The sequence below is a fragment of the Lissotriton vulgaris genome, chromosome 9 (assembly GCF_964263255.1).
Source record: "Lissotriton vulgaris chromosome 9, aLisVul1.2, whole genome shotgun sequence".
In the NCBI taxonomy this organism is placed as follows: domain Eukaryota; kingdom Metazoa; phylum Chordata; class Amphibia; order Caudata; family Salamandridae; genus Lissotriton; species Lissotriton vulgaris.
This window is the reverse complement of record NC_141697.1, coordinates 1,029,442,272-1,029,460,282: the sequence shown is the minus strand read 5'-3', so window position 1 is coordinate 1,029,460,282 and position 18,011 is coordinate 1,029,442,272. Positions and strand designations below refer to the sequence as shown.

Genomic DNA, 18,011 nt, shown 5'->3' with positions numbered 1-18,011 from the left:
CACCAGAAATTAGTGGGAATAGCAACCATGATCCACTTCTGATGCCGGCACCTTCCTAATAGTTACTTTGGCAAAGTGAACAGACACTTCCTGGCAGAGTAAGGAAAGATGGTCCTCCGTCAACTGGTCGTAAGTAGGTGGCATGGGTGGAGGGGTAGCCATAAAGGCAATGGAATAGCTCTTTTGTACAATTTTGAAGTACCCAAAAGTCTGCAGTTACTGACCTGCAGTGGAGAAGATGATGGCGTATCCTTCTGCCCCTCCACTGGATGCACATATGGGCAGGAGGGCACACTGAAGAGGCTTGGAGGCCTTGGCAGCTGGGAGAGTGGTGGACTGGCCCAACCCCTGGCTACATGATCCACATGTCATGTGGGAACCTTGTCCTTGGCCACAAAAAGGCATGGAAGCTAATTGGCCGAGGTGGATGGGAGGGTATTGACACAGTTGGAAACCGCTTCCATGGCCCTGAAACGACCGAAAAGTGGACTGGGGGTGGCGAGGGCCATAAAAAGACCCAAGGAACTGCTAAAGACCTGGAGTCCTTAAAGCACTTTAGGATCCGCCTTCTCTCGGAAGAGCCGAGAGCCATCAAAGTGCATGTCCATAAGAGACATCCCCAGAGAAGTCAGTAGTCCTCACATGGTGTGGTGCCGAAGAGCCTCCGATATAGAAATCGATCTGCCCAGTAGGTTGGACGAGCTTAGACCAGAAACAATGGGAAACTTTGCTGCATCCCTTCCGTCAGCAATATCCTGAGAGAATATGGCTCAGGCCTCCTCCGAGACCTGAGGCATGACTTCGGCATCAGAGTCACGGATCGTGTGGGAGGAACAGCCCAAAAGGCATGCAGTGTTCACCAACAGCAGTACTAGGTTGGCGGAAGAGAACATTTTCTTTACAAAGGTATCCAGACTCGGATTCCCTCTCCGATGCAGTAGAAGGGAACGCACTAGGGTTGTTCCTGGAAGTAAGAGGCCTGATCCACCAAGCTCTATGGAGTTGGGTGCTGGGTGAGTATACTGTGATACCCTGGAGCGGGGAGTTGGGCAGTCATCCTGTGCACTGGAGCCTCTGTATAGGGCTTGGTCCAGGCCAGAGGATGACGTTTGTGAGGGCTTCATTGAAGGGGAACCAGAGTTTGGAGGGGCAGTCCCCATCTGAAGCACCTACGTTCAACTTGATTGCCACTGAGGGCAGAAAAAGGTCCAACACCTCAGTCGACCTACTTACCACCATAGCGTAAGAGGCCTCCTCCTCCGCAGCCACAGAAGGAGGGGAAACCAAGCCAGTGTCAGTTGAGGTGTCCAACACAATGGCATACGAGGTGTCCTCGGGATCATCCAATGGGTGGCGATAATCATCAGGGTCGCCAAACCCCTCTCATTTCTCCCCTGTAGCAAGACAAAAGGTCCTGTCTCCGACCCGGAAGGCACAGGGGCAGGGGGAGGGAATTGCTCTGGGAAAATTGGGGAAGGGAAGAGTCAACTCTGATTGGGGTTCTGCGAAGGCATGGGGCCTGCAGTGCTGAATCTTCCTTGTCTCGTCCAAGGATTTGGATGGATACGGAAAAATCGAAGACCTCTTTGACTTCTTTTTCACGTGCAACATACCGGACAACAACTTCAACCGGGTCTGCTTAGTCTGCCGAGATATTATGGGACCCACTTAGATGATGGGCCATCAAAGAGATTACAAGAAGTGGTATTTAGTGCCAGAACCTCAGCGCCTCCAAGCAGAGGGCCCTTGGCATCATGATGTCCTACTTGTTGTGGGAGCCCATTGCTGTCGTATTGTCAGTTAGCACATCGATTTAACTACCCTTGAAGGCAGGCAATAAATCCCAGAGAGCCAGTAGGATAGCACACAGCTCTAGAAGAAGTATGTGGTAAGCTTGTCCAAGCTAGCCTTGATAAAAAGCAGCCCTCTGGAAAGATTGAAGTTTCGACTTAAAATGTTGGAGAACCCTAGAGTGAACACTAGCATTGTTTTATGCTGGTGGTCCAAGACTAACTGGGGCGCACCGGCGTTCAAAAGCAAATTGTCTAGTGATGACAATGTATGTATCCCTGACTACAAAAATAGGCTGTGGCCACTTATATGACTTACGGAAAGATCTGAGATGCTTAAGTAAGGCTGCAAGGTAGGGCGGTGAAGCCTAACCGTTCTGATGCCACCACAAAGCGGAGATACTTCCTGTGGGACTGCACAACTGGCACATGAAAATATGTATCCTTTAAGTCCGGTATACCATAAAATCCTCATGGTCAAAGGCCAGCAAATTCTGTGAAAGGGTTATCATCCTGAACTTCTTAAGTAATGAGCTCAGACCTCAGAAGCCTGAGGTAGGTTCTTCTTTGGGGCCGGTAAGTAACGCGAGAACCAGTCCATTCTTTGGCTCCATCTCAGAGACCAAGCTTGACAGCCTCTTAACGAGCAACATCAATACTTTTTGGGAAATGGATTTGACATGGAAGCTGACTTCTGAGTGAAAACAGAGGGGAATGCAAAGAGGAATGAAAAAAAAGCATAGAGGATAACCAACTTGGCCAATATGGAGGACCTATAGTTTCAAAAAGATTAATTGCCAGTGGTGCTTTATCTGTGAGCCCACCCGTTTCAGATACCCATTTAAGTGCAAACTAAAGAGGTTTAGAAGTTTTGTCAAGAAACAAAGAAGATTAATACTGCTGTGGTCTTGCTTCTGCCTCTGCTCTGCCGGCACAGGAAATCTGTTGTATATGATACAATGGTTGCAGCTGGGTGAAGGTGAGGCCCCTAGAGTAACCTTGCAACTTTCTATAGCACTGATAGAGTTGGCAGTCTGGGGATGGCAATCTCAAGGAGTTGCATTTGCCAGGTCTCCAAAAATGATGGCCATATCAAAATGCGTATCCATCAATGACGCAACAGAGTAGGTGGTGTTCCGACCTGAACATAAAATCTGTTCAGCCCAGTCATATCCACCTTGGAGTATTTGGGTGAAGGCATTACATAGGTTTTCAGGGCGGTCAAGAAGAACCTCACACGGCACGCCACAGAAAATTAGTTAGGATTTACCTTGCAAATTATGGTTAGTTAGTCATCTGCCTCCTCATAGGACATGCCATCAGGTTGAGTAGGATGCAGACCTGGTACTCAGATGAAAAATAGCCCTATCTTCCTAAAGCACTGCTGCTGAGGATTGTGTAGCGTGATACAGGACAAACTAAAGCCGATGAATGATCTGAAATCTGGGGCTAGTGTCAAAACCAAATGAAGAACCTGCGTCTCTGGAGTAGGAGGGAGCGCTGATAGAGGAACCTGTCAGGCCTGTATCAGAGAGGTGAATGCTCCGCCTGCCATCAGAGGAGGAGCTGATTGACTCTGTATAAGGTCAGAAGATGCCAGGGAAGGGACTTCTGGCAGTAATTTGACTGGAGGCCCTGTTGTGAATGTGGGTCCAGAAGATGTCCAAGAGGATGACAGAATAATTTTCAATGTCTGTAGCATGGATTACTTCAAGGCCACAACTTGCTGCACAGTTGACAGTGGCATGGTGAACTCGGGGCACATTGGTTCCACATTCTGCATCAGATCCAAAGAGGAAGGCGAAACTGCCACCGGACAAAGAACCTTTTCTTTTTTGGCTTGTCTCTCAACTTTGCCTTCACTTCACCTGAGGAGGGTGATCTGGACTGGGTCCAGAGCTGTGATGTGGATCAGTATCAAATCATCTTTTTGTGCCCATCGATAGAGAGTTTGGCTTACCTCTTTCTCATGGCTTTAGGATCCATCAGGCAAAATTTAACACAAGACTTGAAGTAAGTTGTTTTCTTTTTTTTCCTATTTTTTTACGGAGGCATATTACTGATCTAAACATATGTGCAGATACACAGAGTGTAATATGCTATTTTTTACCACTGTTGACTGTGAGGAGGATCCTTGACCTGCAAACAGCAAAGATTCAAGTGAGCCAGGATACCTTTCCGTCAACAAGGGAAATAAACAAAGAAGGTTTGCGGGATAAAGAAGTGTTTCTTTGCAAATAACTAGGGCACACATTGAGCAATCCACATGACACATAGAAGACATTTCACATGTCTAGTCTTCCTTGGCAAGTTAAATGCAGCCTCATCTTCAAGGGCAAAGTTAAAAGGATTTAACAGTTCATGTGTTTTTAACTCTGGTAATATTTACCGAATCTGCATGAAATTTTGCATACAGTCAACACATTTGGCTCAGTACGCAACACCTGGCATGTTTAGCTTAGTTTTGACATTTTTTATTTAAATGAAAACTATCGGTGGCATACTTAAAAAGAGATGGAGTGAAAAAAGTATTTGTAAGCTGTTAACTTTTACGCTGTTTAATGAACCTTCCTAAAATCTGGCAGGCTGTTAGTGAAGCAAAGCACAAGGATTACAATTTTCAATTAGATTCAATTTAAAAGGAGGGGGCAAAATTAAGAAGGGCAGAGTCAAAAATATTGATTCACTAATAACGTTGGTGCCATTTCATAAATAAGCACGAACTATGACAGACACCTATCTTGTTGTGTTTACTTCTGATATGTTGAATTTCATGCAGAGAGTTCACAGAAAGATTGGCAAATGCTGTCATAATTACCTTCTTGCATGTGGGTCTCCTCTTCAGCGCCGAAGAATGAAAAAGTAAACCCTGCCGGGTTCTCCGGGTCACTGCTCTCTAAAGAAACTCTGGTACGTTTCTCTGCAGCTGTGCACTTAACTACCATCTTTACTTCTTCCTCTTCTTCTTCCTCCTCCTCCTCCTCCTCCTCTTCCTCCTCCTGATCCCATGGAGTAGTTTCTTCCTTCTCCTCTGGTGCTGACTTTGCAGCTCCAAAGACTTCCTTGAAGTCCATGGCAACCTCATGATAAATTTCTTTTGATACCTCCGGTAACTTTTCAGCTTCAGCTCTAATTTTCTTTCTTTTGGCTTTGCTGGATAATGAAAGGGCAGAGAAATGGTCACACAAAAGTTCTAAGCAACCACTCTTCGAAGAAGCATATAAATTATGAGGACACAAGTCGTCTACTCCTCCCATTCTACTAAAAACGTCCCAGTGTTATATTATTCCTTCAGCATTTCTTAGCATATTTACATTTGCCTTTCCATTTAGGATACATATAATATTTTGGATGTAGGGTCCAAACCTCTACTACTCACAGCCTACTAATGTCAGTAATTAGCTGAAGTTCACCTTCAGTTTCTCCTTTTGAGTGAACTGTGAACTTTAAACAGGGCACTTCGAAGGTGCAAAGACACATTTGTTAAAAACAAGTATTGCAAACCCAATAGGTCGAACATGGCAAGTAGATGTAATGGTTACATTTTTATAAGGTTTTTATTGCGAGCATGTCACAATAAGAAAAGGAGAAAAGAAAACATGGTGCTATCTAAATGTGGAAGCAATATGCTTGCAATAAAAAAATCATTTTATAATTCCTAGCAGGCAGGTGTACATATTAACCCCTTTTAGTTTTAACATGCACAGGAGGAACAATTACTACTAGCTTTGAATTACTGTAACCTAAAAGGCGTAGTTAAAACACACAAATATGACTAAAAATTAATAATGGATGGCGACTGAAAGGAAAAACATTGGCAAAGGTAAAGTATTAGCCCCCTAACTTTGGCACCTGAAGTGCACTTCCTTTTAGGCAGATGTGCATATTTGATCAAGCAAAATGTCATCGCTCACAGTGCAGGAGAGCTAATGGGAGAAATAGGATTAACCACTGCACCATTCTACATGTGTGGCAGTCCTGAGGGTAAGCATGAAGGGAGCCCAATGCAAAAAAACAAAAATCATTTGCAGGGTGAGCAATCAGATGAACTGCTAAATGAAAAGGTCTGTATGTGATGTAACTTCTAAGCACTGTAATTACATGAAAAATGCAAGGATTAAAAGTAGATTATCACAAGTGTCTGACGAACTCACACTTAGAATATGAGCCTCTTAACTCTTGCCCAGTCTTCCTCTCTTTGTTGGTGTTATGCAGTTGGAGGCAAAAGCAATGTTAGGTTACATTTTCTTTTATTTTCTTTGTGGGGAACCTTAAACAAAGGCAGCTTTGTAATTCTCCAAATAGTCTTTGATTTAGAATACAATGATTGCCAGACTCACACTATTTGAACCCCTGCATGGAAAAATAGCAGCGTTACTTGTAAACTGCATTTATGTTTCAGTTTACAGCCAAGTATTCAAACACGAACATTTTGTTCTATCATTCAAACAAGGCATATTAAATCAAAAGATAAATCATGTAATCAACAGGATTTATGTGATAAATGTAGCCTCTATTAAAACTACATTAATCCTTTAAGTCTAAAACACAAATATCCTAAATCTCAGTTACCACATCTCTACACATTCAGATTCTCAATTTTAACATCACACTTTATATTGCATTAATTAAGCAAAACAAACATTCAAGCAATAGTAAGATTGTTTCGAAATGCAACTCACACAGAAATCCAATTTTAAGCTAAAGATTAGGAAATTAATGCACCTTGGCTCTCCCTTGTAGGCCATGGAGAAAGTTATCTGGCCTGTAAGGGAGAAGTAAGACAGTTGATAATGTGTGTGATCTATTAAACAAATTAAATACATTTCTCCACCGGCTCGGCTTCCCCTAATCTTTAGTGTGGTACTCCTTTCTAGCATTACAGGACTGCATAGCTCATGTGGGTGTCAAATTTTTTCCCAGCTCTGCGGCTCCTTCCCTTCTCTTCAGGGCTGGACTGACCGTAGCGGGCACCAGGAGATTTACCGGTGGCAGGGAAGGATGGGGGCTAGTTTTGGTGCAGTGGGGGCTGGTTTTCCAGCAGTGCTGCAATATCAGTCCCCTGTAAAAAAAAAAATTTAAAAAGCAGCAGCAGTGTTTCCTACCAGCACCGCCACCCACGCACCCTGTGTCGGTCTCACTCCACTTAATTGCCAGGGCTAGTTTGTGTTGTCAGTCCAGCCGTCCCTCTTTTCTCAACTAGGTTATATTGCTTTAAAAATACTATAAATGGCTGTCTTGACTTGAACAAACAGTAAACATGTGATTTATTAAAGTTAGGATAGAATTGTTTGACGTGAGGAAACAGACAATCCACTGACTACACCAAAAGGAGAACAAATAAAACAAACAGCAAGATGACTCAGTCAGTTGAATGTTTGCAACTGCAGTATGCAAGACCAGGAAGTCTCAAGATTATGTTCTGGCATTGCTAACTGAGGGCTTTAATCTACAGAGGTTGTACATTGAATAAGAAAACTCATTACTTACCTGTAACTACGGTTATCCAGTATTGGTATCTTTCATAGATTCACATGCCTGAATCATCCCCCGTCGCCGAGGTGGGAATCCCACGGTATATAAAAAAGCAGTGCCAAGAGTAAATTACAGTAGTAGGCCCTATGAGAAGGCCTGATGCCTAGATTGTAGTAGCCTATCTACCTCATTATGGATTCACATGCCTGAATCATCCCCCGTCGCCGATGTGGGAATCCCACGGTATATAAAAAAGCAGTGCCAAGAGTAAATTACAGTAGTAGGCCCTATGAGAAGGCCTGAGGCCTAGATTGTAGTAGCCTATCTACCTCATTATGGATTCACATGCCTGAATCATCCACCGTCGCCGAGGTGGGAATCCCACGGTATATAAAAAAGCAGTGCCAAGAGTAAATTACAGTAGTAGGCCCTATGAGAAGGCCTGAGGCCTAGATTGTAGTAGCCTATCTACCTCATTATGCTAAAAAGACCAAAGTCTTTGCTCCAACCAATCAGCTTACAGCACCCTCTAGAACCCTCTCTGCAGAGCCAGTTCTCCTCAGATTTTGGTTAGCACAAGTGGGAATAAGTATCCCAAAATTAGAGAACTGACTCTTCGGGGAGGAGGGTGGCTGCATGTGAATCTATGAAAGATACCAATACTGGATAACCGAAGTTACAGGCAAGTAACTTGTTTTCTTATCCAGTATTGGGGTATCTTTCATAGATTCACATGCCTGAATCAGAATAGCAAGCAGTAAGCCAGGCAAAAGTCGGTTGCGGATGGTGGGAGACTTATTGTGGTATACTCCCATAAACTTATGATAAACAACCAACAATTGCAAATGAAATGATCCACTCATAAAACAGTAGTCATAAAGCATTCATAAAGTACTTCACAGGAAAAGAATCAGTCTACCATAAACAAGTAACCTGTAAGATATGTACTTCTTTTATCTGAATAAGTTATTGAAAATTAAACACTCATTATAAAAATGAAAGACATTGTTACCTGAATATGTTCTTGTGGAAACAGGTGACGTAAAACCGCTTGACCAACTGCCGCATCCTCTTGATTTGCTGATTGCAGGCAGTAATGTCTTGTAAACGTGTGGACATTCTTCCATGTGGCAGCATGGCAAATGTTATCTAGCGTCACTCCTGCAAACAATGCTGCAGACGCTGCCACAGCCCTTGTGGAATGAGACCGAACAGTCCTTTTCAGTGGTCGGTTAGCCTTGATGTGGCAGAAATGAATAGCGGAGGCTATCCATCTGGAAATTGTGGCTTTAATGACGGCTTTCCCCAATGTAGTCTGGCCATAAGCCACGAACAATTGATCTGATTTCCTTATGTTCTTTGTTCTCTGAAGATAAAACTTTAAACATCGCTTAATATCCAAAGAATGCAATGTTCTTTCCACCGGGGTAGTAGGGTTAGGAAAAAAAACCCGCAACTTTACTGGTTCATTCAGGTGGAACTGAGAAGGCACTTTGGGTATGAAGGTTGGATTCGTTCGAAGAGTGACATACTCTTGGGAAAAATGTAAGAAGGGTTCCTTTAGAGGGAAGGCCTGAATTTCTCCTACTCTTCTGGTGGAAGTTAGTGCTAGAAGCAAAGCGACCTTCCATGTCAAGAACTTTAGATCAGCTTTGTAGATTGGTTCGAACGGGTGCTTCATCAGCTGTGAGAGGACCGTGTTAAGCTCCCATTCCGGTGGTGAAGGCTTAACTGGAGGATAAGCCCGGAAAAGACCCCTCATGAACTGTTTTATTAGCGATGAAGAGCATAGCGATGGAGTGTTAGCCACCTTCCTGTACCTAGATAAAGCCCCCAAGTGGACTTTTATTGATGAGAAAAAAAGACCAGAGCGAGCCAAATGCAACAAATAAGGCAGTATTTTTTCCGCTTGAGCTTCAATAGGGTGCAAAGAGTTTGAAGCACACCAAGCGCAGAAACGCTTTCATTTGAGACGATAAGTCTTTGATGTGCTCTGGGCTCGTGCTTTCTTCAAAATGTCTCGGCAGTCTTGAGGAATTTGGAGATGTTGAAATTCTAAGAAGTTAGGAGCCATGTGTGCAATTTCATCGATTGAGGGTGAGGGTGAAGTATCTGACCCTCGTTGGGTGACAGTAGTGTTGGAGTTATCAGAAGTTTGATCGAAGGCTCCTGCGATAGTAACATGAGCTCCTGAAACCAAAATTGACAAGGCCATCTGGGAGCAATTAGAAGAAGACGGCAGCTCTCCAACTTCATCTTGCGCAACACTTGTGGAATCAACGGGATCGGAGGAAAGGCGTAAGCATAGATCCCGGACCATCGCATGGACAGGGCATTGCCCCTTGATCCCTGTTGAGGGTATCTGCTGGCGTAATAACGGCATTTCTTGTTCTGCTGGGTTGCAAATAGATCCAACATTGGCTTGCGATAAAGTCTGAAACACCTTTTCAGTTGATTGTTGTCCAGCTCCCACTAGTGGCAATCCGACAAGGACCTGCTTAGTTTGTCCGCTAGGGTATTGTGGAGGCCCCTGACGTGTTCTGCCTTGAGAGTTATGTTGTGTATTGTCAGCCATTCCCATAACTCTTGGGCCTCTTTGGACAGTGTAGCTGATCTTGTCCCTCCCTGCTTGTTTACGTAAAACATGCTGGTGGTACTGTCCGTTCGGACCAGGACTGAGGACCCTGCTATTCTGGGAAGGAACACTTGTAGAGAAAGAAAAATGGCTCTCAACTCTAGACTGTTGATGTGGCATTTTCTGTGTTTTTGAGACTATTTGCCTTGCACCTGTAAATCTTGGAGATAACCTCCCCAGCCATCCATGGACGCATCGGACGTCAGAATGAAATCTGGAGGAGTTTGCAAAAATGTGAGTCCTTGTTTTAGATTGTGTAGTTGTGTCCACCATTGAAGAGCCTCTACCATTCGTGGGGTGACTGATGGTGTCCTCGAAAGAGCCTGTCACTTGCTGCCATTGCAGATGTAGCTCTTTCTGTAAAGGCCGCATCTTGAGACGTGCAAATGGAATGAGATTGATGGCTGAAGAACACATCCTCAGAAGAGACGCAAATAGGCGAACTGAAAGTGACCTTGATAGCTTTATGGCCAATGCTTGTAGTCGTAGTTGTCGCTCGAGACAAGAATGCCTTGCATTGTATTGTGTCCAGACAAGCTCCTAGGAACAGTAGGTTCTTTCTCGGAGTCGATTGAGATTTGCTTTTGTTGATCGGGAGGCCTAGAGATGCAAAGAGAGTGCGGCATAATGCAATGTTGTACCTTACTTTGACCTTCGACGGACCTTTGACTAGCCAGTTGCCCAAGTACGGGGAAACCTGGACCCCTGATGAGCGAAGTGCTGCTGCTACTGGAGCCAGGCACTTTGGAAAAATCCTTGGAGCCGACTTGAGGCCAAATGGAAGTACTTTGAACTGGTAATGGGCACCAGCCACAGTAAAACGGAGATTTTTTCGATGTTTTGGGTGGATTGGGATGTGGAAGTATGCATCTTCCATGTCCAAGGAAGCCATATAATCTCCCTCGTTGAGGCAACTCAAAATGTCCGAAATAGTGACCATTCGGAAACCCTGCTTCTTGAGATATTTGTTGAGATTGCGCAGGTCTAGGATCGGTCGCCATTCCCCTGATTTCTTTTTTATGAGAAAAAAACGGGAATTGAAACCGGTCCGTCTCTGTTGGATTGGAACTTTCTCTATAGCGTTCTTGAGAAGCATTGCATGAACTTCCTTGAACAATAAGTGAAAACGAGGGGGAGGGGGACCCTGGGCGGAGTTGTTGGAGGTTAGGTGATAAATTCCAGGGGGTGACCATGCTGGACTAGGTCCAATACCCATTGATCGGTAGTGATGTGTTGCCACTGTTGTTGGAAGGCAGATATCTTCGCGCCCACAGGGAGGGAGGGAATTGAGGTTGGCGCCCAACTGAACTCGCCCTTGATTGTTTGTGCGCTTTCTTCCTCCTTGGCGAGAGAAACCAGCAGATCCGGACTGGCGATAAGAGGATTGATAGTTTTGACGATATTGAGGCTGGTATTGTCTGCCTTGTTGATAGTAACTTCCTCTGGAAGAATAACCACGTCCTCTTGCGCCTCTGAAAGATCCTCTTTTGTACTGCAGTGAACCCAATGATCTTGCAGAATCAGTGTCCGTTTTGATTGCTTGGAGAGCTTCATCTATATGCTTCCCAAACAGGGACTCTCCGTTATATGCCATGTCCAGTATTTTTAATTGGACCTCGGGCCTCAAGGTAGTGGCCTTTAGCCAGCCCTGACGTCACAAAACAGCAGCTCCTGCCAGCTGTCTAAAATTTGTGTTCGCAATGTCTAATGCACAGTCAATAGTTTCCCGCAGCTGTGCGCTCTCCTTCCATTATTATCTTGCAAGCCTCTTGTTTTTGTCCTCCGAATCAGATATATGAGCCCAGCCATTTCGGACCACATTTGACGATCATAGCGCCCTATAATCGCCAAGGAATTTGCCGCTCTGATGGATGCAGCAGCCATAGTGGAGAATTTTTTACCAATAAGATCCAAACGCCCCCCCTCCTTATCTAGTGGTGTAGTAATAGGGGTGGCTGGGTTCTTCGACCTTTGTTGTGCGGCCTGTGAAATGACCGAATCTGGCCGCGGATAACCAATGAGGCATGAAGAACTACTGAGTGGGGCACGATATTTCTTGTCAATTCGTGGTAACACCGCAGGCACAGAAGCGAGATTATCACCTTGATGCCCTATTGCCAGATTTAATCAATAATAGGAATGGCTCTAGACACCTTCCTAGTTTCTTCTTTAAAATCATGAAGAAAACAGTGTTTGCTCCACCGTCACCGGGAGCTGAAATCTATTTGCTGTGCGCTGCATAAGATTATGGAATCCACCTACATCTTCAGGTGGCGAGTCTGAAGGTTGTGGAGTTGGGGGAGACGGCATGGGAATAAAGTAGTCATCCCACGGATCCGATGGAGGTATACTAGGTAACTCTCCTTCCTCTACTTTTTCTTCCGAAGTGTCCGGGGTCTGTGTAGGCAAACCAGGTTGCAGAGCTTCTATACCCGGAGTAGGTGGTGGAACTTGAGGTGGAGGATAAGGGACTGCAAGTTGTGGCGGAAAACGTTTATAATCCGCGAGCATAGCCTGCAAATTCTGAATAAGTTTTGGCGGTAAGTGAGTGACCTCTGAAACCTGAGGTCGTCTTTGCTATTCCGTATGATGAGGCACTAAAATGTCCTCCTGGTAATAGTGTCCTGAATATGTATCATCTTCATCTTCATCCTGGCACTTAATAATGAGTTCTGATGGATGGCGAGCCACTCCAAAAGCTCCCTCATTATCGTCATCCTCAAAAACTTCTTCCTCATCATCAGCGTAAGATTCTAGAAGAGGAGAGGGCATGGGCGGTGAGATATAAGATCCTTGTTGCCTCTGGTATGATACCAGCTGAAAGGTTTTTGATGAGTGGGTTAGAGAAAGCCTGTTTCGTAGTGATAGGCTTAATTGAAGTTGAGTCCATTGATCTTGATGGCATCGGTGACAATGGTGAATTTGCTAGCTGTAAAGAGGACCATCATTGACGAGGTAGACAACGCAGGAATAGTCATCAAAGGAATTGACGTCGACGGGGCCGCGATGGGCTCGAAGTCGACGGGGCTGTCCTCGATGGGCTCAACGTCAGCGGGCCGTCCTCGATGGGCTCAACGTCAACGGGGCCGCCGCCGATGGGCTCGACGTCAACGGGGCCGCCGCCGATGGGCTCGACGTCAACGGGGCCGCCGCCGATGGGCTCGACGTCAACGGGGCCGCCGCCGATGGGCTCGACGTCAACGGGGCCGCCGCCGATGGGCTCGGCGTCAACGGGGCCGCCGTCGAGCCCGTCGATGGGCTCGACATCAACGGGGCCGCCGTCGATGGGCTCGACATCAACGGGGCCGCCGTCGATGGGCTCGGCATCAACGGGGCCGCCGTCGAGCCCGTCGATGGGCTCGACATCAACGGGGCCGCCGTCGATGGGCTCGACATCAACGGGGCCGCCGCCGATGGGCTCGGCGTCAACGGGGCCGCCGTCGAGCCCGTCGATGGGCTCGACATCAACGGGGCCGCCGTCGATGGGCTCGACATCAACGGGGCCGCCGTCGATGGGCTCGACATCAACGGGGCCGCCGTCGATGGGCTCGACATCAACGGGGCCGTCGTCGATGGGCTCGACATCAACGGGGCCGCCGTCGATGGGCTCGACATCAACGGGGCCGCCGTCGATGGGCTCGACATCAACGGGGCCGCCGTCGATGGGCTCGACATCAACGGGGCCGCCGTCGATGGGCTCGACAAACATCAACGGGGCCGCCGTCGATGGGCTCAACATCAACGGGGCCGCCGTCGATGGGCTCAACATCAACGGGGCCGCCGTCGATGGGCTCGACGTCAACGGGGCGCCGTCGATGGGCTTGACGTCGACGGAGCCGCCGTCGACGGGACGATTGTCGACGGACTCGCCATCGACGGACTCATCGTCAATGTCGTCGATGGGCTCCGCTTCTTCGTTGACGAGACGGTCGTCGACTGTGGCGTAGATGACTTCGTCGACAGGGGCTTCTTAGTCGACGAAAGCTTCGTCGTCGTCGCGAGGCTGTCGTCGACGAGGGTTCTTTTAGCCACAATACATATTTTTGTAGACAAAATAGGAGAAGTGATGGCTGTGGTGGTGATCATAGCCATAGATGAAGAAGTCGAAGTAGAGATGGTAGTCACAGGTGAGGAGACAGAAGAGCTCTTACTCACGGTTTTCTTGGACGAATCTTTTGTGGCTGAGGCTCCAGAAATAGTATGTGGAGATCTCTGTGAAGAGCCCGAAGTGGAGAGGGAGGTTTTAGCATGCTTTCTCCCCTCACTTGAATTATCCTCTTGAGATCTCGATCTTTTACTGTAGGTAGAAGCTCTGTCTTCATCATCCGTAGAAAAGGATTTTAGCCACAAAAGGACTCTGGCCTCCCTATCCCTGAAGGTTTTAGAAGGGAAGGTGCGGCAGATCTTACAATTTTTAGCCTCATGTTTTGGGTAGAGGCAATAAATGTAGTCCTTATGCTGGTCATCAACATGGACCCTTTTCTTTTCGCAATTTCTACAAGGTCTAAACAAGGACTTCTTGTCAGACATCCTGAAGCTCTGAAGAAAAAACTGACTAAAGACTCAGGGAGACTCCCTTCCACAAGACGTGCTGTGAAAATCTGAGGAGCACTGGCTCTGCAGAGGGTTCTAGAGGGTGCTGTAAGCTGATTGGTTGGAGCAAAGACTTTGGTCTTTTTAGCATAATGAGGTAGATAGGCTACTACAATCTAGGCCTCAGGCCTTCTCAAAGGGCCTACTACTGTAATTTACTCTTAGCACTGTTTTTTTATATACCGTGGGACTCCCACCTTGGCGACGGGGGAGGATTCAGGCATGTGAATCTATGAAAGATACCCCAATACTGGATAAGTTACTTTTATTATTATAAGCATAGTCAGTTTGGTTAAAGGTTCAAGTGACTAAGTTTTGGTTTTAGTAATAACGTAGCCGAACCACACAATGCATCAGCATGTAGACTTAACTTAAGATATCCCTTTTTCTTAACCTACTGGGATTCTTAGTCTGTCTGTGAAATTGCAAAACACGAATAGCTTAGCTAAGCGACCTAGCAACCCTTTGCTTTCCAAGTACAGCGGTGGTGTGTGGCAGGTGTATCCACAAGATGCAAACTTAATTTAAGAAAAGCCAAATTTTCAGTTGGTAGTATTTGTTGTTGCAGACCACGTGCTTTTCACAGACTAAAAAGCAGTGCACCATTCTTTTAAGGCAGAGGTAGACAGGAAGCGAAAAATGTTTTTAGAGTGGTTTGCTCAACAGGGCTTATTTTTTGCATGAATATCCACACAGCATTTTAAGGCAAATGGGTGTGCAGATAAAATAAAGCTGCCTTACAAATATCCATCAGAAACTTACACCTGGCAACTCGCCACATTATAAAAAATACTACAGAAGTGGACTTTAACAGTGACAACAATATTTCATATGCCATTTTGAACAGAGATGTTATTCTTTCCATGGACCCAATTTATATCCTTCAGTCAAGCAGAAATTTAAAGAGTACAAAATACAAGAAAGATATCCCTGACTATTCAAACCAATTAAAACAAAATCCCCCAAAAATCCCTTCACCTGCCTTGGGAACAAAATGAACGTCTATCTTAAAACCGGGCATAACATACAAGATGTACATACCTCTCCTTCTGAACAGGTTCCACTTTTCTTTCAAACACAGCATGATCCTCCCGTGTGGGATCATAATGCAGGGCATTAATATCTCTGTGGTATAAAGAAGAGATTTCTTAATTGCCTAATGTGACTACCAAACTGCTGCTGATTAAATTATTCAAAAATCATGACATTGCTCACAATTCTCACTTAGAGGATTTTACCATTTAATCGTACCAGATGAACCATCTAGTCTGCAATCAAACATGTCAAAACTGATCTTAAAGTATAAAAGTGGTTTATTAATTTGAAAGCCTTATGCTTAATTCAGAAAATACTTTGGGAATCACATAGTGATTTGATTTATCTGGCCTAGATTAACATTCAACAAATAATGCTCAATTTCTTGTCCTCACTGATTCAGATCAGGCTGAGCAATATCAACCAATTAGCAGATTCCTGTGATGTTAAGAAATCTGTCATGGACTTGCAAAAAAAAGTAAAACACATTGCCTACACCTTTTCTTTGAAAGATTTAAGAAACCATACAATGGGTTTAATCGTCCTTAAGACTTTTCCGATCTGATGTTTTTTTAACTGTGGTCAAATCTAGAAAAATTATGAAAAACTAGATTTGTTTTGTACAAACTAAAAACATACCGGAATAGCATAGCCTTTGTTGTCTGTTTGCTAGATTTTGAGCCGATGTTGACTTTCAACAGGCTTTGTAAAATTTCCATGTTCTTTTTTTTCTCTGTAGTAAGATCCGCTTGTTCAGAGGCATCATTTGGCACATTCTCATCTGAAAGAAAAATTATGGGTCAGCCTTCATGATATATTAACGATACCTGCCTTTTAAGGACTTTTTAGCCATCTATTTAGGAAATGACAGGCAACCCTATCATTGTACAGGGTTACTTACCTTGTACACCTTATGTCTGGGGAATAATGATATGTACATAAAAAGGTTTGTTGAGAAAATTATGAATATCTTTTTTTCCTTTTAACAGTGAACTAAAAAGCTCTTTAGTTAGGTTTCTTTGTGAGATTCACCTCTGTAAAATGACAGGCAGACACCCCAGGAATCTTAATTGGAGTCTCTAAAAAGTGTGGAAGCTGGTCTGGCGAGTTGCATTCTTACTGAAGATTTATCAGGCAAAGTCAGTTACATGGGCTCTGTATGAATGTTAAGACTAGAGTGCAACCAATTTTAAGGCCTGAGTGACAGTGGAGAATGGTTTTATCAGAAGGTTGCCATGACCAGGAAGGTATAGATATAATTTCCTTGAAGATAGAGCTAGTTTTGGAATCTTTAGATGGTGTTAATGCCCTTACGTTTTTATGCTGTTGGTCCATAGGTGGGCCAAACTGATGGCATGTTTTTAAGCCATCTGAAAAAGATTTGAGTCTCAACCAGGTAACATCCTTCCTTAGTTCTCTCATGTGAGAATGCTTCTTGAAAAGCTAAGCCTTAGCTGAATGTGGGTCGCATCACCCCAAACCCCTCCCAGGAACTCCTATCTGAAATGAATATGCTGACATTGAAACAGGCTTACTACGCTGACAAAAAAGGGTCAGCCTGTATGAAAAACCTGGACCACTGTCTTGGGTAAGTATTCAGTAGTGGCAAAACTGTACTGTATACCTGGAAGGAATGTTTCAGTCAAATTTTACATACATTTACTTCATTTTTAGAATTGGTACACTACCATTGGCTGTTAGTGCAAGCCACTGATCATTGTTATCTCCGTCAGTGTTTTAGTTTTTAATGTAATGGTATTTCTTAAGAAACAATACTCCAATTTCTTCTGTTTGCACCCCTTTACACATACATCTCCAAAATATGGTTTGGTCTGTTTCGGGCAGCTTGCTAAGTAGTTCACATATTGTATTTGTTCAGTTGCACAATTCTTGTGGCAACCTCGCAACAGTATAAGGGAGATTGATTCAGCATCATGTACTAGTAGTTTTAGTTAGGCTGGTTGCTTTGTGAATGTTTTCACTACACCTCATAACATCCCAACTATTTAATTTTTTTATATACATCTGAAACAGTCAGCCATGAACTAGTTTTTAGACCCATGCGCAGATAGGTTGTGCCCTTTGGCTCTGTTTTGCCCCAGAGGTGATGGAGTGGAGACACTGAGTGCTGAAGTCAGTGCCTCTTGCCACACCCTCAGACGCAAAGCACTACAACTAAAAACTGCCAGCTACAAAACCTTACTAGGAACCTTATTCAGATGTCCACAGTGCTTATTTTGAGGTGGTGGTTGCAGGTGGCCCCCAACCGCGCCCATTTTTGGGGACCGGCCCCTCATTTCCCATATTAGACTTTGACCCGGAGAAAAAGACAGAAAAACACAAAAGGAAAAAAAGGGAAAGAAGGAAAAACAGTGACAAAGGGGGAAAGCAGATATGAAAAAGAACCTGGAAGCATGAAATAAAAGGGAAAGTATTCAAGGGTGGAAGAAATGGGCATGAGGTGGAATCAAAATTATGCGGCC

At 44.8% G+C, this 18,011-nt stretch overlaps 1 protein-coding gene across 1 annotated transcript in view; it reads right to left on the bottom strand.

Moving 5' to 3' along the window:
- The window catches only part of NOL8 (nucleolar protein 8), a 297,417-nt gene that overhangs the window by 94,386 nt on the left and 185,020 nt on the right, over positions 1–18,011 (bottom strand). The window contains exons 11-13 of the mRNA XM_086938941.1: positions 16,168–16,309; positions 15,535–15,618; positions 4,609–4,943 (exon numbers count right to left, since the gene is read on the bottom strand). Of these exons, the coding sequence (XP_086795067.1) occupies positions 4,609–4,943; positions 15,535–15,618; positions 16,168–16,309 (561 nt within the window). The remainder of the gene's footprint in view (positions 1–4,608; positions 4,944–15,534; positions 15,619–16,167; positions 16,310–18,011) is intronic.